A 27389-nucleotide genomic window follows, 5' to 3' on the forward strand; every position below is an offset into this window, starting at 1 on the left:
CAAGTGATATTGAACATTTTTTTCTAATCAGGAGACAAGCAGACCTTGTATAACTATGTAAGAGACGGAATAAATTTCTAAATCCTTGATCCATAAATAACTAATTTGAATACCTTGTTTCAAAACAATGTTCTTCAAGAGTAAATTTTTCCATATCTTATTTTCCCATTTAAAACAAAGGAACCGCTTCTTAATATTTGATAAAAAATATGTGATTTGCGTGATAATCAAACAATTAAAAAATCTGCTGATTTAATTGGTTCCATTTCTTAGAAAGCAGACTTTATCAATAAACAAATCAGAAGGACATTTTTTTATATATATATAAACAGAAAACAATTTAGGGGTGTCATAACTCTGATTATTTTTATATTAGCTGAAACCTATCAAATTTTTAAAATGTACACTAAGTTTACTGTTGTTGCCCTTTTATTGTGTGTTGCTTTAAATGAAGTACATAGCGGAGTTATACTCGGCAAAAGATTAGGTAGAAGTTTAACAGCATGTCCTGATCCCCTTAACCCGTAAGTATAAATTTGTTATTCTCAAGTTAGAGCAAGGTGACTGACAGAAGTCGATACAGGGTGTCCCGGAAAATAGTGCGTTCCTTAATGGTATAGGCAGAGGGCACCATGTAGGTCAAAAAACTCTTATAACATTTTTTTCTAAATGCAACCGTTTGACCAAAAAATTAAAATGCATTTTAATATGTAAATTAAAATGTGGCAAGTATGTGAGGTACGAAATTTTAAAGGTAGACAGTCCCATGTTTAGTAAGCAGATAGGTAGTTTAGAAGAATCCTGTTTAGTATCAATGCCGAAAATGTTTTCGAATCGTGAGTCCATTACCCATTATGTTATTATGTTGATTATTTATGGCAGATCACTAAATGAAGAAGCATACTATGATTATTTCTTTCAAAATATTTTGACTGTATTTCTCGTTGTATGAATACCTGTGTTCGTAAAAGTGGGTTACTTTGAATATTTGTTAGGTATAATAATTATTTTCAGGTAAGTACAACTTAATTAACTTCATCTTTTAATTATTTTAGTTCACAAGTAAACAAATTACTGATAAATTATCTGTATTATTTAATTTTCACTGTAAACTCCAATGTAATTCAGTTAAAGCCCTCGCCATTCAACACATTTAACACATAATACTAGTTCAGTTAAAGGACGTGTTTTTATGTTAAAAGACCTATAAATCGTTTAAAGTTATGGAATAGGTATTTCAATGCATTTAACAAAAAATAATTTTAGTAAACAAACAGTAAATACATAAGTATGTACATACTATTAGGTTGGATTATTTTAAATACTGTACCTAAATCACAAACGACTTCTTATTTATCTGTTATTATTCCGTAGCGCGTACGATGTAGGGATGGCGGTTATTGACAAAATACCGGTTTTCGGTTATACCGGTTTTTTTTACCTACGGTTTAACCTGCTGGTTATTACCGGTCAAAAAAAGGTTGTTCCAAAAACCGGTGTTCGGTTTTTTTAGTCATGGCCAATACCCAATAGGTTACATTTACATTGCGCTTTAGTTTGCGATACTCCATTCGAATGGATAATCAGTCCATATCAGTATAAAAATTAGCCATCAGTGTTGTGAAATCGGTTTCGAAATCGGACGAAAAAGTTTCCCTTTTTTTTCTCTAAATTCAGTATTTTTTCCACTTATCCGGTTTTCACCGGTTATTACTTTAAAAAGAAAAAACCGGTTATAATCGGGACAAAAAAAAAACGGATAAAACGATTGTTGCTGAGAAAAAAAAACCGGTTTTAGGTTAAAACCGGAAGGTTTTTCCCATCCCTAGTACGATGTTGCCAGGCGATCTAAAGGCTATAGCGGGATAAGATGGCCAAAATTGCACCAGGCTCGATTCAGTTTTGGGTTTAGCCATTCGAAAATATATAATTGAAAACTCACTCAGTCAAATTTTCAAGTCCCTAGGTGCTCCGGGGGGTCCGCTATGGAAAAAAACGTGTTTTTTTGAAAAAAATTTTTTCCAGACGCTGTATTGCTGAAAAAAATCTGAAAAAATTGATGAATGCGTATCTTAACAACACAAAGCTAGCTGATTTTTTTCAGATTTTTATCTTTAAAATTGAACGCAGGAAAAAATTTTTAAATTTTCAAAAAAATTTTAGGTTATGTTGTAAATTTTTCGCCAACTTTAAAATATTGTTGTTTTGTGTATTTTTTTTCCATTCTTTCGAATGGCATAAGCCATATTATCATTTTCGAAGTGGAAAATACCTAGAAATCGAAAAAACTGTGTTTTTTTTTTGGAATTTTCTGAAGTTTTTGACTCATAAACTCAACAACATACAGATAAATTAATCATCATTTACATTTTTATATGTATTGTTACATTTACAATCAAAATCAGCTATTAGAACTTATTTTTTTCCTACAGAATGCTCAAAAACCCCGTTTTTCGGCGTTTTTACTAAATAGCCTCAGAAATCAGTAAAAAAAATAATTCTTTTAACGTTTAAAAAATTAAAATTTTGTTGTTCTCGATAGAATGTAATACAATTAATACTTAAATAAATTATTTTTTTGTTTTGCACGATTTTTTGAATTTCATATATAATAATATCGTCCCGTTAAGGGTACCCTGCCATAGGCTTATAAAAAAAATAAATAAATTAATTTTTTTAACGTTTTAACGTTTAAAAAATAAAATTTCTGTAGTATTCGATAGAAAATGTTGCCCCTTTATAAAAATGCTTGTTGCGGTTGTGATTTTCAAAGCGCGCTAAGGTTAAAAAAAGCTCGGCACTTTGGTGCCGTACGCAAGGAAGCGCTTTTAGCCACGTTTTTGGAAAAAACTCAGGATAAACCAGTCCTCAAGTACCCGCCGTCGAAACCAGTAACTACTTACGTAATAAAAATATTTTTAAAAAAATAAAATAAGAAAATCTACGGTTTCGTTTTGAGTAAAAATTAACAGGATCCCCGGAGCTAGGTGCTTTGAAAAAAAAAACGAGTTTTTTTGAAAAAAATTATTTTTAGGCGCTGTATTGCTGCAAAAATCTGAAAAAATTAATGAAGGCGTATCTTAACAATACAAAGCACCCTGATTTTTTTCAGATTTTTAGCTTCAAAATTGAGCACAGGAAAAATTTTTAAAATTTTCAAAAAAATTTTAGGTTTTGTTGGAAACTTTTCGCCAACTTTAAAATATTGTTATTTTGTGAATTTTTTTTCCATTCTTTCGAATGGCATAGGCATCATTATCATTTTCGACGTGGAAAATACTTAAAAATCGAAAAAACTGTTATTTTCTGAAGTTTTTGACTCATAACCTCAACAACATACAGCTAAATTAATCATAATTTACCTTTTTGTATGTATTTTTATCTTTACCATCAAAATCAGCTAATAAAACTTATTTTTTTTACTAAATAGCCTCAAAAATCAGTCAAAAAATAATTTTTTCAACGTTTAAAAAATTAAAATTTTGTTGTTATCGATAGAATGTAATACAATTAATACTTAAATAAGTGATTTATTTGCACGATTATTTGAATTTCATATATAATAATATCGTCCCATTAAGGGTATCCTGCCATAATAGGCTTATAAAAAAATCAATAAATTAATTTTTTTAACGTTTAAAAAATAAAATTTTTGTAGTGTTCGATACAAAATAACCACTCCTCAAGTACTGCCGTCGAAGTCACTAACTACTTACGCAATAAAAATGGTGTTATTAAACGTTAATGAGAAAAATTTTTAACGTTTAAAAAATAAAAATTTTGTAGTCTTAGATACAAAAAAACCACTCCTCAAGTACTGCCGTCGAAGTCACTAACTACTTACGTAATAAAAATCGTGTTATTAAACGTTAATGAGGAATTATTATATAAATAAATCACTAAATTATTTGAATTCTTTAATTGCTTAAATAGTGCAACCTAAAGAGTGCAGTGTTTAAAGGGATTAATAAATGAATTATTAAATAGTTACTACGTACTCATGAAATTACAAAATTCAAATTCAAATTAATATACAGTATGATGCAAAGGAAAGGAATAAATTCGTTATTTATTAAACTGTCGACTCTAAGGAAAAATCCCGAAAGAGGTCGATTTTTTAATTGTGATTTTTTGGCATATATATCATACTAGTAGTGACGTCATTCATCTGGGAGCAATGACGTAATCGATGAATTTTTTTAATGAGAATTATGGTTATTTGAACAACCATAGTAGTAAAGAACTTTGGTTTGTATAATGGTATAAAATTTTATTAAAAAACTTTTAAAAAAGTCATCCAAGAACATCCAGAATGTTTTCGATCTAGTCAAATCATCTTCAGTGACATTCTGTGTAGTAATTGAAACTAGCCCACTAGTTGATATATAGTTTTTAAAATTACATAATTTTATTAAAATAAAATTTTTATTAAAATTATACTTTTGGAATGACAAGTCAAGACGAGTGACACAGACCGAATTCCGTCTTGACCTCGAACTCGTTGTGACAAGTACCCCTTCAGTTTTTCGAGCAGGGAAGCCATGCTGCTTTTGAGCTTTAGTAAAATCCATTAATATCGACATTGTGCCGCATTTCAAAAGAATAATTTTAATGTTGTTCTGAAGCTATTTCCTTTGGCATTTTTATGATTAACTACTTATATGGGAAATTCTAATAAATAATTATGTAATTTTGAAGACTACATAATAATATATCAACTAGCGGGCTATAGTTTCCGTAACTAAACAGAATGTCACTGAAGATGATCTGACTAGATAGAAAATGTTCTGATGTTTTTCTATAATCTATTTGGATGACTTTTTTAAAAGTTTTTTAATAGAATTTTATACCATTATACAAACTGAAGTTTTTTATTTCTGTGTAAGTTTATTAACTATGGTACACAGCCAATCACTGGGACTTTACTATAATTTGATTATTCGAAAGGTTATTCAATTCTCTATTCAGTAGTATAAACATTACCATTATTAGAAAGGACTAAGTTTTCAATCTAATAGCACATAAAATAACATCAAAAATATTACTCTACATCCCACCAGATTGAAAACAATGGAAACATTACCCTTATTATTTATACAGAGTGACTAATTTTTTTTTTAATAAATAATTAATTTACAAAAAAAAATAATGTATGTAATTTATTTAATTCAAAATATATTTTACTTTCAGAAAACGGAAAAAAATGTTTATTCGAAAAATAAACATTGCTTTTCGCTTAAATAAAATGTTCAAACTTCCAAGAGGCAGGTGGCTAGCAGAAGCTGGCTTGAACATTGAATGTAAGTGAAAAGCAATGTTTATATCTCAAACATTTTCTTCTGTTTTCTAACAGCAGTAAAATATATTTTGAAGTAAATACATTACTTAAATTCTTCTTTTTATGTTAATTAATTTAATTCAAATTTTTTTGGTCACCCTGTATAATTAATTTTGTTAGTGTTTATATTAACGAATATAGAACTGAATATCCTTTGAAATGAGTTGCCACACGACCCATATTCTCATTTAAAAAATCATCGATTACGTCATCACGCCCAGATGGATGACGTCACATGTATCACACTCGACCCGTTTCGGTATTTTTCCAAAAGTCGCCAGTTTACGAAATAACGAATTTATTTCTTGCTTTGCACCATGCTGTATATTAATTTGAATTTTGTAATTTCATGATTGTGTAGTAATTTTTTAATAATTAATTTATTAATCCCTTTAAACACTCTGCATTTTTTAGGTTGCACTATTTAATCAATTAAGTAATTTAAATAATAATACCTCATTAACGTTTAATAAAAATATTTTTTTTATTTATTTTTTTTTATTTTTTAATCAAAACGAAACCGTAGATTTTCTTATTTTATTATTTTAAAAATATTTTTATTACGTAAGTAGTTAGTGGCTTCGACAGCGGGTACTTGGGGACTGGTTTATCCTGAGTTTTTCCAAAAACGTGGCTAGAAGCGCTTCCTTGCATACGGCACCAAAGTGCCGAGCTTTTTTAATAGCGCGCTTTGAAAATCACAACAGCAACAAGCATTTTTATAAAGAGGCAACAATTTCTATCGAATACTACAAAAATTTTATTTTTTAAACGTTAAAACGTTAAAAAAATTAATTTATTCATTTTTTTTTATAAGCCTATGACAGGGTACCCTTAATGGGACGATAATATTATATATGAAATTCAAACAATCGTACAAAACAAAAAAATAATTTATTTAAGTAATAATTGTATTACATTCTATCGAGAACAACAAAATTTTAATTTTTTAAAAGTTAAAAGAATTATTTTTTTTACTGATTTCTGAGGCTATTTAGTAAAAACGCCGAAATCGGGGTTTTTGAGCATGCTGTAGGAAAAAAAAAATAAGTGCTAATAGCTGATTTTGATTGTAAATGTAACAATACATATAAAAATGTAAATGATGAATACTTTAGCTGTATGTTGTTGAGTTTATGAGTCAAAAACTTCAGAAAATGCAAAGAAAACAGTTTTTTCAATTTTTAGGTATTTTCCACGTCGAAAATGATAATGATGCCTATGCCATTCGAAAGAATGGAAAAAAATACACAAAATAACAATATTTTAAAGTTGGCGAAAAATTTAAAACATAACCTAAAATTTTTTTGAAAATTTCAAAAATTTTTCCTGCCCTCAATTTTGAAGCTAAAAATCTGAAAAAAATCAGACAGCTTTGTGTTGTTAAGATACGCATCAACTAATTTTTTCAGATTTTTTGCAGCAATACAGCGTCTGGAAAAAAATGTTTTCAAAAAAACACGTTTTTTTCCATAGCGGACCCCCCGGTGCACCTAGGGACTTGAAAATTTGGCTGAGTGAGTTTTCAATTATATATTTTCGAATGGCTAAACCCAAAACTGAATCGAGCCTGGTGCAATTTTGACCATCTTATCCCGCTATAGCCTTTATGAATATTAAAATACAGGAATATGGAAAACAATGTAATCTTTTCTTTTTGGAAACGGTTAACTTTAGAAAAAAAATGGAATAAGAATTTTTTGTTCTAAATTCCATAATATCCATACGTTAATTAAAGAAACGCACTATTTTTCGGGACAGCCTGTACAGTAGTTGATTTTGGTTCAACTGTTTTACATTTATTTAACACTTTCAGCTCCGGGCCAATATCAGAGGTAGCCGTGTCGGTGGCATCTGATTGATAACAGTGTGAACACGGGAGCCGTGTTGGCGGACTTGAAAGTGTAAATAAACATTGCTTTTCGCTTAGATCAGCGTTTCTCATCCTTTTACCATTTGCGACCCAATTTTCCAAAATTATTTTCACCGCGCCCCCCCCCCCTTTGTACAATAACAATATATATCATATGACATAACAATGTATCAAAATTCAACACCGATTCGGAACAGATTGTCTCTTTTCGCGGGAAGTTCCGAGTTATTTTGAACATTCTCGATCGTCTGCCTGCATCTCCATCTTCTCAGTTCTGACTCTGACCTGACCAACCAGTCTTTGTCGAGTCAGTTCTAGTCGAGTCAGTTCAGTCAGTCCTTCTGTAACTGTTAAATTTATTGTGGATGTGTACATATTATGTTCTAGTTACACCCTGTTTCGGTCAACTTTTCTGTGCAGAACAATCCCAAGGAAGTCACTAATTTACATTAAATTTGTTGATAATTAGTATTAATTAGTATTAATATAGTATTAATTAGTATTAATATAGTATTAATTAGTATTAATTTAGTATTCAATGCTCTTTAATTATAGCTCCTTGTCAGTGTTCATGGGTATTTTATTTTGTCAGAATTTTTTTTTGCTTTGCTTTTAGTAAATTAGTCAATGTTGGTGTTTTTTTTATATACTCACGCCCCCATGGGCGCCCGCAGGATTTTTTTTCAGGGGGGGGCAAAATAAAAAACTGTTGTATGTAATACTTATATTTTTAAAACGTTAAGAAAACAAAATATTGCAACTTCTTTTAGGAACAAATAACAAAACCACGAAAGCAACTCTTAAAAAATACAAAACAAAATATTATAATAAATGTTATTAATGCTAAAAGGTAATAAAAGTAATACCTAAAAGTAATACAAAATAGCATGCAATTTTATTCTTAACTAAAAACCAGTCTTCTGTTATTTTGACAAAATTCGTCTAGTATTTTAGTGGAAAAATTGGAAATATTTAATAGACGATTTCGATGGATACTCAACAATGCTAGCCCAACAAGTCTATCTTGTCCCATTGTAGCTCTTATCCACGTTTTAATCCTGCGTAAGGTGCTAAAACTCCGTTCAATTGTGCAGGTAGTACACGGCAAAGTAAGTAGAAGAATGCAGCTATCTTTGATAGCAGGAAAAAATTTACAGTGCTGAATAAGATCTTCAATGGTTATGTTCTCAGCTATTTGAGATTGAGATAAATACTCTCTCCAAATATTTAATTCGCTTTCCAAATTCTCAATGTTGTATAGATTTCCTACCTTAATTGCGAAAGATTTAACATCTAAAGATTTTATATTTTTTGGTAAAATATTAAACAAAGAGAAGGCGACTTCATGTTCTTTAGAAAATCTTGTTTTTAAGGCAAGAATCAGATGATCTAAATATGGTATAAATATAGATTTTCTAAAATAATCTTCTGCTGAATCAGATTCATAGTTAGATCTATGAATTTGTCGACCGCAAATTCGTGGTTTTCCCACTTCTATGTTGAGGGTCTCACAGATAGATAATGCATAGGAAAAAATGTCTGCATAATTTGAATCAACCTCTGAGCGCTGTTTTTCACAAGTCCTGGTAATTAAATTTATGTGGTGATGAACATCTACAAAATTAATTGAAATACCTTGTAGCGTATTTGCAATGGGCTCTAAAATATTTGAATATTTACTTGCCACAACTAGACAAATAACAAACGTAAAGGAATTTAAGGCAGCCCATAACTGAGCTGCTCTTTTTGTAGTAGAAGTGTTCATTAAAATTTGCCCAGTTTTTATATCAAAAAGTGTTTTAAATATTATTTTAAAATATTCAGCAAAAATCCGCAAAGATTTATATTTAGCTGACCAACGAGTTTCACAAAACAAAGGTATATTGGGAATTAGGTTTCTTCTTAGAGTACTCTCTCTAAAAAATACTATTACGTCTTTAACAGTACCTATGGTATTTCGAATTTCAACAATTTTACTAATGTCGTTTATGACTAAATTTAACCTATGGGAGGCACAATGAAAATAGAATGCTTTTTTATACTTATCTTGTACTATCTTCTGAACCCCGTGAATTTCACCAGCCATTGTTGAGCATCCATCATAGCCCTGCCCTACAAGTTTGTCCATGTTTAAACCTGATGTTTCCAAAAACTCCAAAATAGAATAAGCTATGCTATCAGCGTTTAGTCTATCTAATTTCACAAAACCAAGAAACTCTTCTTTCACCGTAAAATTTTCATTTTCTTTGTATACATACCGTATACCAACAGATAACTGTTCATGTCCCGAAATGTCCGCAGTCTCATCAGCCATAACACTAAAATATTTGGAAGAATTTGCTTCTTCGACAATATTTATTACATGTCCTGCCAATGAAATTATTTCATTTTGGATCCTGTGAGAAGTGTATTTAGAGTTACCACCTGCGTTCAACAGGTGATTCTCTAAAGTTGTATCACCAGCGTCTATCCTGAATTTTAAGAGATCCAAAAAATTTCCAGAATTTATGCTGCTTTCTCTTAAAGGCATATCATGAGTTCCACAAAAAACTATTGTTTTTATAATTGGAAGAATTTTTTTTCTATTTTCCGCTACATTTATTTGCTTTCCCTCATCAATCAGAGACAATATATCTAGTTTTTTATTGGACATCACATCAATAAAATTTTTGGAACGGATAATTGAATCTTTATGCCAGGCAGAATTAGAATGGTTCTTGGCCTGCGTGTGGAAATCCCTGTATTTTATAAATGGCCTTGTTATAAATGCGCCTAAGGTACTACCGTGTGTCACAACAGGTGGGAAAACCACACAATACTTACAAAGGGCACCTTTAAGAACTTTGGAATAAACCAACCAGTCATATTGTTGAAGCCATTTGTGTACAAACGGCCGTTTATTTGGATCAACATCTTGCTTAAAATCATAGGTAGGGGAAGGCGTATACGGACTTCTTAATATATCGTATTGGTATTTTTGTTTATCTTGAATCGACGAGGAATTTACAAAATTTCCAATGTCTTCTGATTGACCGTCTGGAAATATTCGGGCAATGGTTTCTTGTACATCAGGCTGATCTGCTGTCTCCGCTAAAGTATTTCTATTCGAAGAAGTGCTAGGCTCTGCTTCCTTTACTGCATGTTCATGTTCCCCTTCTTCTTCGCGTGCTATGTCACTACTTGTGCTAGGGATAGGGCTACGAGTTGAAGCCTTATTCTTTTTGGAATCGGTAACTTCCTCGAGGGCGGTTGTTTTTCTTTTAAAGAATGTTCGAATGTCCATTTTTTTCTAAAGAATAAACCAGCAAAACTATAGTCATGCAGTTTAAGGAAAATGTTAATAAATCAAATTACCTGATAAGGATTGTGTTTGTATTAAATGATAGAAACCGGAAACCGCCCGTAAGGCTAACACGATAATAATAAAATAAAATACACTGCGAATCTCAACGCAAACAAAATAAACAACGGCTGTGAACTCTGAGCGGCTTGACGAAAACAGGTAGAATCGTGGTGCGTGGCCGGATTATCTATCACCATCACCACCACCACCATGTGATTGTGCTTGTGCTACGACGTTGCCGGTTGCATTCAAAAGGCGCGTAGGTTCGTAGGTATTCGACGTATTATATTTAATATCTTAGACCATGGTCTAAGTTTAATATAATATTATCTCCATAATTTTGTTTTTGGTTTATATACTTGTATAATATACCTTTTATGTCAACGTAAAGGTATTAACTTTTTAGGTTTGAGTACAGAAAAATATACAAAATAGTAAAATCTCAGGGGGGGGGCACGGCCCCCCCTGGCCCCTCTCTGCGGGCGCCCATGCACGCCCCCATTACTAAAAGTGCGCCCCCCTAGGGGGGCGCGCCCCACAGGTTGAGAATCACTGGCTTAGATTTAATATCCAACAGCCACCCACATGGCTCTTGACAGGATGAACATTTAATATAATAGGGCAGGAACCGAAGCTTTTCACCTCGCAATTTTTACAGAATGGATTGATTTGCTTGAACATTTGAGAATAAGTAGTGAATATTCCAAGGATCAAAATATATATGATTCCGAAAGGCGCTTTTACCATGGGGTGGTTGCCACCCCATCGCGGGGTGGAAATTTTTTATTATATTTTGACCGCAAAAGTTGATAAAAACATTCATTCTAAGCAAAACATGTTCTATACATTTTTTTGATAAAATTAATAGTTTTCGATTTATTCGCTATCGAAAGTGTTAGTTTTGTATAGAAAAAGTCAATGTTTTCCGATATATACTAATTTACCCATTCACTCAATTTTTGCCGCAGAATTTTTTTTTTAATCCAAGATCTTGAGAACTACATAACCTACAATTTTATATTGAAACATTTTTTCGTCTCTCTGATGCTAAACTTTCTAATTTGAAGAAAATGGCATTTTTTACCAAACTAAAAAAATTCGTTTTTAACCCCAGTTTTTTTAAAACTAATCATTCTAATGGTAGGGGAGCAAAGTATGCTAAATGTGCAGTCACTCGAGCGCTTTGGGGACCTATTGGGTTGTGAAGAGTAGGTCTTAAAATCAAAAAAAGTTAAGTAAAGTTTTCCATTTTAGTGGGCGCTTGCCATTTTTTTATTTAACTTTCCATTTCCAACAATGGTTTTTTCCGATTATAACGCCATCTATCCATAATTCGAAAAAATGTTTCGAATAAAAGTTACTTATTTTTACGTAGGGAATCCAAATCTGCAATAAAAAATGAGGGCTCCTATTTAAGATTTTAAAGTAACCCCCCACCCCACCTCCGTGGGGGGTCGTGTTTGGTGCCATTCGATAGATTTTTCAAAAATATTGAATAAATGTATTTTACAGTTTTTCGATCTGATGTTCATTTCACGAAATATCGCGGGATTCGTATTAAAAATATTTAATTTTCACCCCACCTCTCTCCTTGGGAAGTCGTGTTTGGTATCATTCGATAGATTTTTAAAAAATATTGAGCACATATTTTTTAGTTTTTCGATATTTCATTCATTTCGCGAAATATTCGCTTTTTTCTCGTGAAACTTTGGGACTCACCCATTTCCTTACGCCCGGTTCAAATTGTCAGATTTTTGAAATATACACTCTTTTGCATGCACTTAACTTACCTTATCTTACTCTGACAATTTCGAGTTTTTTTAAGGATAGATTTTTTTTTTCGGGCCCCCCTTAACGAACTCCCCTGTGTTAAGAGCCAATATATGGTAGAGGTACATCTGCAGGGTACCAGGTTTCTCCCTATATGCTAATCTGACGCGCTCGAGTAACTGCAAAAATCCCCGCTTGGGCTCCCCTACCATAAGCCAGTCAAACTTCTATAATCTATTATTGATACATAAATAAATAAGAATGAATAAGGCTAATGCCTAGAAATACCGCTAACTTATATGATTATATTTCCAATTGGATTTCTCCTTTTTTTTTTTCAAAAAAATATATATTGATTTTTTAACAGTAACTTTTTTGTTTTCTATTTTAGAAAGTTTGGTAAAAAATAATTTTACAGGTTTTTACTAAATCTATAAGATTATTATCATTAAATCTTTTTAGAATCCTCAGTCGCAAAAAGAGGTGACTTTGAAAGGGTTGGTAAAGGTGATTTTTGCATGTTATTACAAGCTTTAATTCTCAATAGCTCACTCAATTTTCGCTGTAAAAAATATTTTTGCAGACCAGTTTCTTGGGAATTAAATAAGCTTCTTTTTATTAAATTTCCATCTCCTAGAGGAGGCTGTATATCATAATGACTATGGTCACTTTGTTGGCTGCTGCTCTGAACAGTTGTAACGAACTACATTTAAACCAATCTCTAAGGTTCCTCAGCCAGGAGATGCGTCTTCTTCCTATGCTTCTTTTTCCTTGGATCCTTCCTTGCATAATAACTCTCAGCAGCTCATATTTCTCTCCTCTGGTAATGTGACCTAAATATTCTAGTTTTCTTGTTTTTATACTGTTCATGATTTCTAACTCCTTATTTAAACGTCGTAGCACTTCAATATTGGTAATCCTTTAAACCCACTGAATTTTCAACATTCTTCTGTAACACCACATTTCGAACGCTTCTGTTTTTCTTATGTGTTGCCTTTTCAATGTCCAAATAAGCTACAATTTCCTATTTAAACATTTTTTCGTATCTCTGATGCTAATCTTGCTATTCTGAAGAAAAAGACATTTTTTCCAAACTACAAAAACTCGTTATTCGCATTTAACTCAATTTTTTTAAAAACTGATCATTCTAAGCCGGTTAAACTTCTAGAACCTATTAATAATACATAAATAAAAAAGACCAAATAAGGTTAATGACTAATTTTAATTAGGGTGGTGATTAGAGTGTTGCTTGCCATCACTTTTTCGCTGAAAAATAGGGGACTGATATTCATTTCATTATTCACTTAATTAGCCACTTAATTTTTGAGCTAGAGACTTTTTTATAGATATTTTTAAGTACTTTAGATTATTTTAAACAAGTCATCATCATCAATGGTGCTACAGCCCTATGAAAGAGCCTCGGCCTCCCCAAGTCTATTACGCCAGTCAGTCCTATCCATTGCCAACCGTTGCCAGTTTGCTTCGCCTATTTTTCTCCCATCCTCATCTACACCATCTTTCCATCTAAATTTTGGCCTACCCCTATTTCTACTTCCCACAGGTTGTGACATAAAGATTCTTCTAGGAGGGTTGCTATGCTGTGACCTTGCTAGTTGTCCTGCGTATCTTAGTCTTCCTATTCTTATAAGAGATACTACGTCTTTACCACCAAATATATGTTTATATCTGTGGTATACCTCGTAGTTGTACCTCCTCCTCCAAATACCATTTTCACAGATGCCACCGAATATTCCTCTCAGGATCCTTCGTTCAAATATAAGCAGCAGGTTTTCATCTACCTTGGAGATGGTCTATGTCTCCGATCCATATGTCAACACTGGTTGTATGAGGGTTTTGTATATGGTTCTTTTTGTTTTTTGGCTTAAGTTTCTGCTTCTCATATGTCTACTCAGTCCAAAATAGCATTTGTCCGCTAGGATTATCCTTCGCTTGATTTCTTCCGTCATGACGTTCTCCTTGGTGATCAGGAAGCCTAAGTATGTGAATTTGTCCACCACTACAAAGGTAGAGTTATCAACAGTGAATTGGTGACCGATGTTTCTGGCTCTATTGTTGGGTGTTGATGCCATCATCTTAGTTTTCTCCTCGTTCAGTTTAAACAAGTTGTCCTCGAAAAAATGCATAGTTTTCCCGTCTTTTGACTTTGAAACTACAATATTTAGCATTTGACGAAGAAGAGCCAACATATAATAAAGTATAGCTCGATTACTATTGGCCTTAAAGAAAATTAAAAAAAAAAAAACGGTTTTGTTTACTTTTTCAAAAGGTACATTTTTGTTAAGTAAAGTTGTTTTGATAAAACGAAAACTTTTGGAGTTATTAGCAGAAAACTTATTAAAAACATTGACTTTTTCGATATAAAACTAACACTTTCGATAGCAAATAAATCGAAACCTATCAATTTTATCAGAAAAATCTATACAACGTTTTTTGCTTAAAATGAACGTTTTTACCAACTTTTGCGATTAAAATGTAATAACAAAACTTCCACCCCCGAGATGGGGTGGCAACCACCCCATAGTGAAAGCGCCTTTCGGCATAATATAGATTTTGATTCTTGGACTATCCACTACTTATTCTCCAATTTTCAAGCAAATCGATAAATTCTGTAAAAATTGCGAGGTTTTGTCCTTTGGACTATAAGGGGCAAGCAACGTTTATTTGTTAAATAAACATTTTTTTTTCTATTTTCTGACATCAGTAAAATGTATTTGCAGTTAAATAAATTACATAGATTATTATTTTTGCATCAATTAATTTAATTCTAAAAATATTTTTTAGCCACACTGTATAATTAATAATCAATGTGTTCTTATAAACAATGTGTTCTGGGAAATGCCAGATGGAAGAAGGTCTGTAGGACGAAGTAGGAAAAGGTGGAAAGATGCAGTCAAAGAAGATCTAGAGAAAATGGGAGTAAGAAAATGGGAATTAGTGGCAGAGGACCGACAAACATGGAAGGCAATAGTAAAAGCGGCAAAGACTCACGAAGAATTGTAGCGCCATTGATGATGATGATGATGATGTATAATTTTAATGATGAGAATGTTTAAATTACTAAATAACTATTGAATAACCTTCCAAATGAGATACCATTTTAGCAAGGGTGGCGTTTATTCCCAAACCAGGAAAAACAGATTACACCTTAGCAAAATCCTACAGGCCTGTAAGTCTGACCTCATTCATGTTAAAAACCATGGAAAAATCTTGAATGAACACATCAAGAAAAACAATTTAAATGAAAATCCACTGCACCAACGGCAATGGGCGTATCAGGCAGGGAAATCAGGTGAAGCCGCCCTGCACAATCTAGTGTCGGAACTCGAAAGGAGTCTGCATCAGAAAGAAGTCGCCCTTGCTGCATTTTTAGATATAGAAGGTGCATTTGATAATACCGCAATCGAGTCTATACAAAGCGCACTGGTGAGGAAGAAAATCAACAACACAACATGCAAGTGGATTATTCAGATGCTTCAGAGCAGAATAATATCCACAGATACCCATTAAGATACCATAAATCTGAGGGCAACTAAGGGATGCCCTCAAGGCGGTGTACTGTCACCGTCATTATGGAACATAGTTGTCGATGATCTGATTCATGGGCTAAGCGCCCAAGAAATCTGGGTGCAGGGTTTCGCAGATGATATCGTAATAGTAACTAGGGGAAAATTTCCCAGCACTGTTGCGTATCAGATGCGATATGCCCTTCAATACATAGAGAACTGGTGTCTGAAAGAGACCCTCTCCGTGAACCTTTCTAAAATTAAACTGGTAGCCTTTACAAATAAGAGGAAGCTTACTGGACTGAGTGAGCTGAAATTATTTGGAGAGTTACTAGAAAGAACCAATGAAGTTAAGTATCTAGGGGTAACCCTGGATTCGAAACTCAATTGGAATACTCATATTACCAATATAACCAATAGGGCTAAGCGACTCTTCTGGAACTGCAGACGAGTTGTAGGTAAAACCTAAATGCCAGAGGCTAACGAGTCTCGCCTGAGTTAAGAAGAAGAAGAAGAGAGATACCACACGATCTCTACTCCTATTTAAAAAAAAATCATCGATTGCGTCACACCCAAATCGATGACGTCACACTTATGGCATATAATATGTCAAAAAATCATAATTGAAAAATAAAAATCGACCTATCTTGGGATTTTTCTATAAAGTGGCCTATTCACGAAAAAACTAATTTATTCCAACCCTTAAGTTAAGATTAATAATTATTTGAGTTTAGAAAAAAGACGTTTAATTTGGGACTCCTCTGCAACTTGTTATTTAGCGGTGTCCATTAAATTTTGTTTCTAAATTTGAGATGGAGCTGCTCTGACTTCATTTTTTCCGCATAATTATTTTATAACTATTGTATTGCTATTTATAATTATTAATAAACATTTTTTAGAGGAATATTGGTATCCGACAACGACATTTCAGGAGGTCTCTTCGAATCTATCAACTTAAGAATTCCAGAAATAGGATTGTTAGAAACGCCTATTTCATGCATATTGGTAAGTAAATTCTTCAAATTATATTTAAAGTGTTTATTGGGCAAATCTGTATGTATTTGCTTGTAGTAGAAACTAAAGATACAAGTCAAGGTAAGATGGCGAATGGACATTGATTCCGAAGCCAATAATATGCTCAAACACACTTAAAAAGACAAGTCACTACTACCGTGTACACATATTTTTCTTTTTATTCCATTTTCTTACATCTTTCTGAACATATATGCCTAAATGTTCTCTGAAGCTTTTAGATTCTGTTAATTTAATATCATTTATTTCATTTAATAAAAAAAACACAATTTTTAAAAAAAACCATAATTTTGAATTAAAAATGAATAACCATTTTCAATTTCGTTGCAAAACAAAAACACAGCCGAACCATATTCTAGTCCAATCAGAGAGCGCTGCAAGCACCCCTACCGGTTTCGAAACTTATTAGTCTCTCATCAGAAGGCACATATGCTGCTCTCCCCGATCCAACCAAAACAAACCTCAGCATGCAGTCCCGGATTGCAACGAATGAAATGGCATAGATGCCCTAGCGGCAACTGCTTGCAAAAAGATTAAGTTTTCACTCTAATGGCACATAAAACAACATAATGCTATTCTACATCCCACCAGAATGAAAACAATGGGAACCTTCTCTGGTTACACCTCCAAGGCTTCTACAATTTGCAAGCCATACGGATGCTGAGACTAATTTTGAATTAATTATTGTATTTATATGGAATTACACCAGAATTAATTTTAATGAGACGTATGAAAATATGGCAAATAGGCATATTGTCAGAGAATTTCTGAGTTCTAAGACCTACTATCTCCCCTCCTCTTTATTTTGCCAATTGTGTTTGCCTTTCTTCGTTCTTCTCAAATTGTTCGCGCCTTCTTCGTGTTCTACTTTGAGTATACTGCACATTGTTTCATTCCTTTTGCCTCTTGTTTGCTTACATTGTTCATAACATCAAAGCTGTTTTCTGTGAAACTTTATTACTATCACTCCTTTGTTTGGTTTAACAATCGTCATGCAACCTCTTCTGTCTCTGAACATATGCCTCTTCCATTTTTCGCCACTCTTCACGGTTCTGTGTGCCTTGTTGCCAGTTCGTAGATATCCGCTTAATGTCGTCCATCCAGCGTGTTGGTGGTCGTCCTCTGCTGCGTTTGTCTTCTCTTTGGCGCCAGTCAATTAGTTTTCTGGTCCATCTTGAGTCTTTTAGTCTCGCTAAATGACCTGCCCAATTCCAATTCAACTTGTCTATACGTTCGACGACATCAGTGATACCTGTTCTGTTCCTTAGGTCTTGGTTCCTTATTCTGTCTTTTTTTTTTCACGCCGAGAATCGATATTTCCATGCGCCTGTGTGCGACTCGCATTTTTAGTGCTGTTGTTTTTGTGAGCGTGAGAATTTCTACTCCATATGTCATAATAGGAGGAACACATTAGTCAAATGTCTTCCGTTTCACAGCTATCGGGATATTGCTTTTAAAGACGTCCTCCTAGTGAACCATACGCCGCCCAAGCAAGTGTTATTCATCGTTGAAGTTCGCAGGTCTGATTATCCTTGCTTATTCTGATTTCATGTTCGAGATATATGTACTTTTCTATCAATTTTACCAATTCATTTTGGCAGGTTAGGCGTTAGCTGGGAACTAAATTTGTCATAAATTTGGTCTTACTGATGTTCATTTTTAGACTTATTATTGAAGTTTGTTTTTTAAGAATAAACAAAAAGAAAACAAAAACCAAGATATCAAAGAAGTGGACAAAGTTAAATACTTAGGAGATTGGATTACGGCTGATCTAAATCCGAAATCACAAATTCGATCAAGAACAGAACAATCAAACGCAGCCTTTTTGGAGATGAGGAAATTTCTTAGTAACCAAAAACTCAATCTGTAAATTCGATATCGGATAGTAAAATATTATATCCGCTCTATTCTTCTTTATGGTGTCGAAGTTTAGTGTTAATGTTGACTTCATGAGAAAGCTGGAAGTTTTTGAGATCTGGCTCTTTAGGGGAATTTTGAAAACACCGTGGACCGATAATATTATGAATGAAATGGTGATGCACAGAATGGGAAGAGACAGAGAACTTTTGACCACCATTAAAAGGAGAAAGACAGCATATTTGTCGCACGTACTTAAAAATGAGGAGTACGAGTTATTACAGCTATTTATGACTGATAAAATGGATGGAGAAAGGGGTCCTGTTAGACGACAAATATATATATGCACCGGTATTTTAGGCGTCAACACCCTTCCAGTAGGGATGTATGGGGGACTATCACCGAACCGCAAGCCCTTATCCCTTACCGTACTGCTCCCTCATAGGCCAATCAGACGCCCGCATATTCCAGTCACACACAAGCGCCACATTCACATTTAGAATTTTGTACTGACGCGTTAGCCTGTTTTTGTTTTTCCGATGACCTGGCTGGGCTTGATCTCGCATAATTCACGGCAAAGTGAAGTGGCGGTCAGCCGCTAGTCCCACTGAGCTGTCCGATCGACTAGACGACAAATATACTGGCTGAAAAACATTTGTGACTGGACCGGATTACACACATACGCTTTTCAGAAAAGCAGAAGATAGAGACAAATTTGCACTGGTTATAGTCAGCCTTTATGAGTGGAGTCTACACTAGAAGAAGAAAACGATCACTCCTTTAGGAGTTTCTATGTTAACATCTTAATCTTATTTCATTATTCTAGTATTGTGTCCTTCTTTTGTTCTGGCAGTTCTTTCCCTCTGAATTTTCTTTATTTTTGGATTTTCGTGTTCTTCAGGTTTATTTTTTTGGCCTTTGGGTACTTATTGTTGTTCTGTCTATTTCAGCGGCGTATAAATTTTATTTTTAATAGAAAGGGATCCGAACCACATATTGCTCTCTTCCTAGTCCTTGTATCCATTAAGCGGCGTTCAGACGCCGCGATAAGTCTTAGCAATTTATTGTGATGACAAATTGCTGCGATTTATTGATTTTTTAAGCCTGTTTGGACGCAGCAATATGTTGCTGCGATTTCTCGCGATGTGATTGATCACGAAAAATTGCAGAGGGGAGTATTGTTTACACTTTACACCTTTCAATAAATTATAACGAGTTTTCATCCTTATAGATCCTGTTAACTTCATCACAAAAATATAAAGTTTGGGTATGTTATACAGGGCATTCCCAAAGTTATAACCAATTTTATATGAAAATCGTAACAAGTTTAACTCACTGTATAAATAAAAATGAGCACAACCACAATGGTCTATTGATGTCATATTTTTTATTTATTATTGTCAAAAATTTTAAAATGATGGATATTGCAAGTTTGCTATATAACTAATACAGGGTGAGTTAAAACTTAAGTACATTATTCTCTCATTAGTTTAAACGGGATACCCTGTATTCTATATCATTATTGAAAAGTACCATTACCTTACTTTAATTTGTATACAATATTCCCTATGTCTAAATTTATTAGTTTTCGAGATAGTTTCATTTTTCAATGAACTGATCAGAATCTAATAAACTGGAAACTGATTTTTTTGGGGTTACTTTAAGAATGTAGGTTATAAAATGATTCCAACAACAAGAGATGAGATGAAAAATAAAATACAAAGTGTATTTTGAAGTGTTAATATACAAATGCGGACGTTATGTCCCTAGATGTTATCCAACAAAATAAAGAAATTGGCACTAAGCTTTTATACAACAACCTTTTATCCTTTTAAATTTGTGTTGAGGAATCCGTCTATATCCTAATAACTTATAAACAGGTTTTTTGCATTTTCAAGATTTCTCAGTATTTGATATCATAATCCCTATATTTATTTGTCTCACCTCTATTTTAGCCAGTTTTATCAGCCATCATTTGTGTTGGGTCACAAATAATTATCTACTTTTAACACAACCTACCGATAGTATTTTGGTTTGCCTATCTTTACTTCATCAATTCATGTACATCTCAATGATTCAAATTCGCTCTTTTTACATCTTAGATAATTTATTCTCACTAACTCCTGTATTTTTATAATCCCAACACACTGCTGTTAGCTGTTATCATTGTTTGTACCATAAACAACTTAAAATTTAGTGGCTAGTGTAACCAACATTTCATAAAACTTTAAGTTTCATTGACATTTATTGTCCTGACATCAGACAGATTCGCTTGCGAACTATCTAGTCGAGGAAATGAAGCTGGAAAAATGGCAAAACCTCGCAATTTTTTCGTCCAGCATCGATTTGTACAAAAATTTGGGATTAGGCTCATTTCACCCTCTAGTTCATTTTCTATATTGAGCCGTTGTACGCTTTTGGTTTTTTAAGGGTGAAAACCACCCCTTATTGTAAAAAATTATAAAATAATACTTTAAACTTTAATATTGTCAACATTTGGTTCTTATTAGTTACATAATGATTGTTTTATGCTTTAAGATATGCTGCCATAATATTTAAACCCTTAAAACCACCCTTGTTGGAGCTATATATAAAAAATTTACTTATCCTAAAAGAATAATCTCGGCATGCATGGATTCACATAAACATTTAGGATTTGGATCATCTTACCCTGTACTTTATATTCTATATCATGCTCAAGGGCGTTGATTATTTTTGGGGGTGTAAACTACCCCTTAGTGTCAAAAAATAGATAAAAACATTGTAAACTTTAATATGGGTAAAATTTGGTTTTGATTGGTTAAATAATGATTGTTTTGTGCTTTAGGATATAATATATTTCAACCCTTAAAAACCACCCTTTATAACATAATTTTTATAAGTAGATAATTTAATAGATCTATATAGAAAAAAAGTAGAATTAAACAATTACAAAACCATATTTATTTACACAAAAATACGAATTTACAAATATGCACAAATACAAATACAAATAGTTTTTAAGTCATCTTCCATTATACGAACCGGTTCTGTGGTATTATACATACATTGAAAACGCTCCATAAGGGGACTATTCGAATTTTTCGAAAAAAAAAATTGTTTTATAAACATAGCTCCTTCATTTTTGTCGATAAAACGTTTTTTTAAAAATGGTTTTGTAGGAATTTTAAAGAACTATAAGACTGTGTAAATTAAATTCCGTAAGATGCCTTAGTTTTTAATTGGGGTGGGTTTAAAACGCTCGAATAAGGGAGTGTTTGCTCGTAAATAGATGTTTTAAACAGCTATATCTCGCTAACTGTTTACTGTAAGTAAAATCTATATATAAGAGAATTTTAGTTATTAAAAAAGCAACAATTTAGTAGTGTCTCATTTTTTTCGTAACTCCAGTATTTTCGGAGATATTTTGAAATAAAAAGTAAAAAATACGAAATTGCATAAATTCAATTTTTCTTTAAACTCTTATTTTTCTAAAATTAGGCCTTTAAAATGGGTCAAACTTCTTAGGTGTATAAATAATACAAATATACAAGAAATTACTGAAACGTGAAGACCAACTTTTAATTGGGAGGGTAGTTAGGGGGTTGTTTTCACTGATTTTTTTGTAGAGAAAAGCAGGTACCGACTTTTTTGATCATACGTCACTAAATTTTCATGCTAGAAACATTTTATTAATATTTTTTGAAAGATCTAGTTATATACTTAAAAAAATATTATTTAAATTTTCCTCAAAAAATGCAAAGTTTTCCCGTATTTTGGCTTTGAACATTAAATATTATGCATTTGACGAAAAAGCTAACTTTTAACATGCCGTATCTTGATTTGTATTGGTCTTAAAGATATTATAGAAAAAGAATTTGATTTATGTTACTAAAAGATACAATTTTGATATCCACAGTTGTTTTGATTAAATGCACATATTTCGAGGTATTCTCAAAAAACCATCTAAAGCAGTTAATTTTTTCGTCGAAAAACTGTTACGTTTAAGCGCGAATAACTCGAAAAATATTAGTTTTACGAAGAAAATGTACAAAACATTTTTTTCTTAGAATTACTTTTTACATCGATTTACATGGTTAAAATGTAATAAAAAATTCCCATCCCCGAGATGGGGTGGTAACCATCCCCAAGGTTTTAGCGTACAGCGGTATGATATAGAAAATGATCCTTGGACTATTCCCTACCTTCTGTGAAAATTTCAAGTAAATCCATGTTGGACGAAAAAATTGCGAGCCAAAATGCTTCATTTCCTCGACTAATCACTTATCAGTCGTCTTTCACTTCTTTTAACATAATGACCTAATTAATTGTTACCTAGTAACCCACTTACCACGTGTGGGAGTCATGTGTTGTCCGTAGGCCATATCCACAGGATTTTATATCCATACTTTGGCTTTTACTATGTTTTTACACATACAGGGTGAGTCATGAGGAACTGTACATACTCCTACCTCGTATAGAGGCTCCTATGGGAATAACAAATGACCATTAAAAAGTGTCTGCTCCCATTGTTTAATAATATACAGGGCGAGTTTCGCATTTTGACAGAAATTTGTATTCGTCATAATTTTTTAACGGTCAGATCGATGTGTCTCTTAGTTTGCTCAATCTTTACACTATTACCACCTAATTAACTGATTTATTCAAACAAGAAAAAAATCAGGTCCGGCTTTAAAAAAACTAGTTTGTTTGGGTCTTAGAAAAAATTTCACCCTGTATACGCTTATTGAAAACTCTAATATAAATTTTACAAATTAGACAAATAGGCAATTAAAATGGCATATTTATTTTTTTCCGCACACGATTGATTAATTTTTAAAAAAAAAATAAAATTTGACTATGAATTAAAAGTTTGGTAAAGTGAACCATAGATTTAACAAAATAAACTTTTATTACCAAAATTAACTTTTTTTGAACAAATATTTAATTTATGTTACCACCCAATCGACTGATTTATTCAAACTAGAAAAAAATCAGGCCCGGATTTAAAAAATTATTTCGTTTTGGTCTTAAATAAAATTTCACCCTGTATACACTTTTTGAAAACTCTAATATGAATTTTACAAATTAGACAAATAGGCAATTAAAATGGCACATTTATTTTTTCCCCACACGATTACTTAATTTTTTATTAAAAAATCAAATTTGACTATGACTAATTAAAAGTTTGGTAAAGTGAACCATAGATTTAAAAAATTAACTTTTATTACAAAAATGAATTTTTTTTGAACAAATATTTAATTTATGTTACCACCCAATCAACTGATTTATTCAAACTAGAAAAAAATCAGGCCCGGATTTAAAAAAATAATTCGTTTGGGTCATAGAAAAAATTTCACCCTGTATATGTTTTTTGACAACTCTAATATGAATTTTAGAAATAAGACAAACAGGCAATTAAAATGGCGTATTTATTTTTTCCCCACACGATTACTTAATTTTTTATTAAAAAATCAAATTTGACTATGCATAAAAAGTTTGGCACAGTTTTTGCATAGATTTAAAAAAATTAACTTTTTTTACAAAAATTTATTTTTAAAAACCAACGTTTTTCTTAAAATTAAAAGTTTTACCAGTTTTTTTTATAACACGTCTAGATCTAAAACTCCCCATAACACTTCTTTTGGACTCTATAGTTTAACATAAACGTGATCAAATAGATAAATTTTAAATTTTTTCACTTAATGTTTGCGATTTAACTTTGCAATTCACGAATCTGCACCTTTTATTTTTTTAAATTCATAACTTTTACGAGAAGAGGACTGAAAGTCTACAACAATTTTCATAGTCTTCAAAATGGTAAGAGATATGTGCTGTAAAAATTTCAGAAAAAAAAATATTAAAATGTAACAGAGTTGTAGCGAGTTAAACCATGATTTCACTTTTAGAAAAACATAAATATGCCATTTTAATTGCCTATTTGTCTAATTTGTAAAATTCATATTAGAGTTTTCAAAAAGCGTATACAGGGTGAAATTTTTTCTAAGACCAAAACGAGCTATTTTTTTAAATCCGGGCCTGATTTTTCTCTAGTTTGAATAAATCAGTTGATTAGATGGTAACATAAATTAAATATTTGTTCAAAAAGAATTAATTTTTGTAATAAAAGTTAATTTTTTTAAATCTATGGTTCACTTCACCAAACTTTTAATTCATAGTCAAATTTGATTTTTTTATAAAAAATTAAGTAATTGTGTGCGGAAAAAAATAATTATGTCATTTTAATTGCCTATTTGTCTAATTTGTAAAACTCATATTAGAGTTTTCAAAAAGCGTATACAGGGTGAAATTTTTTCTAAGACACAAACGAACTAATTTTTTAAAGCCGGACCTGATTTTTCCTTGTTTGAATAAATCAGTTGATTAGGTGGCAATAGTGTAACGATTGGCCAAAATAAGAGATACATCGATCTGACCGTTCAAAAATTATGACGAATAAAAATTTCTGTCAAAATGCGAAACTCACCCTGTATATTATTAAACAATGGGAGCAGACACTTTTTAATGGTCATTTGTTATTCCCCATAGGAGCCTCTATACGAGGTAGGAGTATGTACAGTTCCTCATGACTCACCCTGTATAAGACTTTTAGTCTATTTTTAAAAGGTTTTTACTTTTGTATTTTTGGGTGGCTCACCATGTTCTTATAAGTATAACCAAACTTTGCTTTTACCTTGGTCATCATTTAACTGTAACATTTTGTCTTGATTAATGACTTATTTTAGGTAACACTGATGATGCTGTTGTTACATACTGAAAACGTTTTGTTTCTATGTTTGTAGCCCTATATAGGGGCTTTTTAAACTAATACACCTTTTACCAGGACAAAAATTGTTTATTAAATTTTATTTGAGGGCTCTATCGTTCACTGGTATGAAGTCGTTGACATGTTAGGCTATACTTTTATGTGTGATAATTAGAGTTCGGATTTAAAAGCATAAATAAGCGCAAAAAAAGCGCTTAAAAAGCTAACGATTTTATGAAAAAATGCATTTTATTATACAAAAAAAGCATGAAAATAGCATATAAATTTTGACAAACCATTTTTTTACGAAAATAAGCCTAAACTGATTTCTAAGCTTAGCTTAAGAAATAGTAAGTATCTATTATAAATTCAAAAATAAAATAAAATAAAAAAAAAATAGATAACTGAAACAAAAATGGTTTAAACTAATTTTTATCGACACGCTTTAGATGAAGGAAAATATTATTTTTTTAAAGCATGAAATAACTAGATACTCATTTAAATGGCTGTCAATCAAAACATTTTTGTATATCGAAAAGCTTCCTTCAACGTCCACAATAGTAGTTATTGGTGCATACTTATACTTTGCCACTACTGCAGGGTACTGCCAACGTGTTCATTTAAAACTGAAAATATTTTCTTCATCTTTTGAAATTCTTCGTTTTTTGAATACATCTTTGATTTTTGTTAATACTATCTGACCAATTTTTCCAGGGATACCTTCCATCTTTTTTTCAAAACTGTTTATTTTTTGGATCGACTTAACTAATGGCATTAGCTGTTTCTTCAAATATTTTATTATTTCACTAACAAAATAAAAGTTGCTTTTGATAAAAACAATACTCTTTTGTAATTCTGTTTAACCTAAAACATCCTGACAATCTTTTATCGATTTGCTAGCAATATCTATAATAGGACTGGATCCCGCGTTTAAAAAAAAGTTGATTATTGCAAGCTGAAAATTTGTTAATAGCTTAAAGGTGTCTAGTTTAGGTGATAAATACCAGTCTGATTTTTGCAAGACAGTTAAATGAAAGGGTAACAAATCAATTGAAAGTTTTGTCAATTCCAAATTTTTAACCTGGTCCGCAATTAAAATTTCTCATTTTCCAGTTTTCCCATACATCAAAGTGTGTCTGACTAGACACCGTTAAGTTGTTAACACATTTTTAGCTTGCAATTATTCAATTTTCTTTTGGTACGTGGGATCCAGGCCTATAAGCTTTTAAAATTTTCGAAATATTCGGCGTAACATAAAGCTGCATCTAACCCCCACCTAGATAACACTAGTTCCGGTGGTAATGGAGTGTTAGGGACTTTTTCTAAAAAGTTGCACCCTTAAAGGAGCTTTAATGAAAATTTTTTGCTATTTTTATCAACTCATTAACAAGTGGAAATTACAGCTGTATAGTCTCAGCAACGCGATTCAGGCCGTGCCGTGTGCTAGACACGTACAGTGAATTAGATTTAGATAAAAATGATAATAATACATAAAAAGCACCAAATAAGCACAAACATTCAAAAAAGGCATAAAAATTAAAAAAAAGCAAAAAAGCATAAAAAAAGTGGTGTCAAAATAAATTATTTTTGCATATTTCGTTCATATTTAAAAAAAAATAGTCCTGCTTATATTATTTACCATAAGCATTATGCTTAGAAATCCGGAGTCTAGTGATAATTCCAACTCCGTTTTCATATTTACCATTTTCTGATCCCGAATAGTATACTGTGTAGTCTTCTATGTCACAATAACTTGAGTAAGGTATTAGATATTATTGTATATTAATCGTGGGCAGATGGCAAAAGAACTCAGACAGTCAGACGTTTTCTAGCATAATTGGCAATTGAAGAGTAAAGAAAAGCATTGGAATGTAAGATGCAGGCCCGGCCCCAGGGGTGGGTGAACT

At 32.1% G+C, this 27389-nt stretch overlaps 1 protein-coding gene across 1 annotated transcript in view; it reads left to right on the top strand.

The window, feature by feature from the left end:
- Positions 1-27389, top strand: part of LOC114325739 (uncharacterized) — a 30850-nt gene continuing 3461 nt past the window's right edge. Inside the window, exons 1-2 of the mRNA XM_028273871.2 lie at positions 1-524; positions 16748-16853. Of these exons, the coding sequence (XP_028129672.2) occupies positions 400-524; positions 16748-16853 (231 nt within the window). The 5' untranslated portion in view covers positions 1-399. The remainder of the gene's footprint in view (positions 525-16747; positions 16854-27389) is intronic.

The sequence above is a fragment of the Diabrotica virgifera genome, chromosome 7, assembly GCF_917563875.1.
Source record: "Diabrotica virgifera virgifera chromosome 7, PGI_DIABVI_V3a".
NCBI classification, from domain to species: Eukaryota; Metazoa; Arthropoda; class Insecta; order Coleoptera; family Chrysomelidae; genus Diabrotica; species Diabrotica virgifera.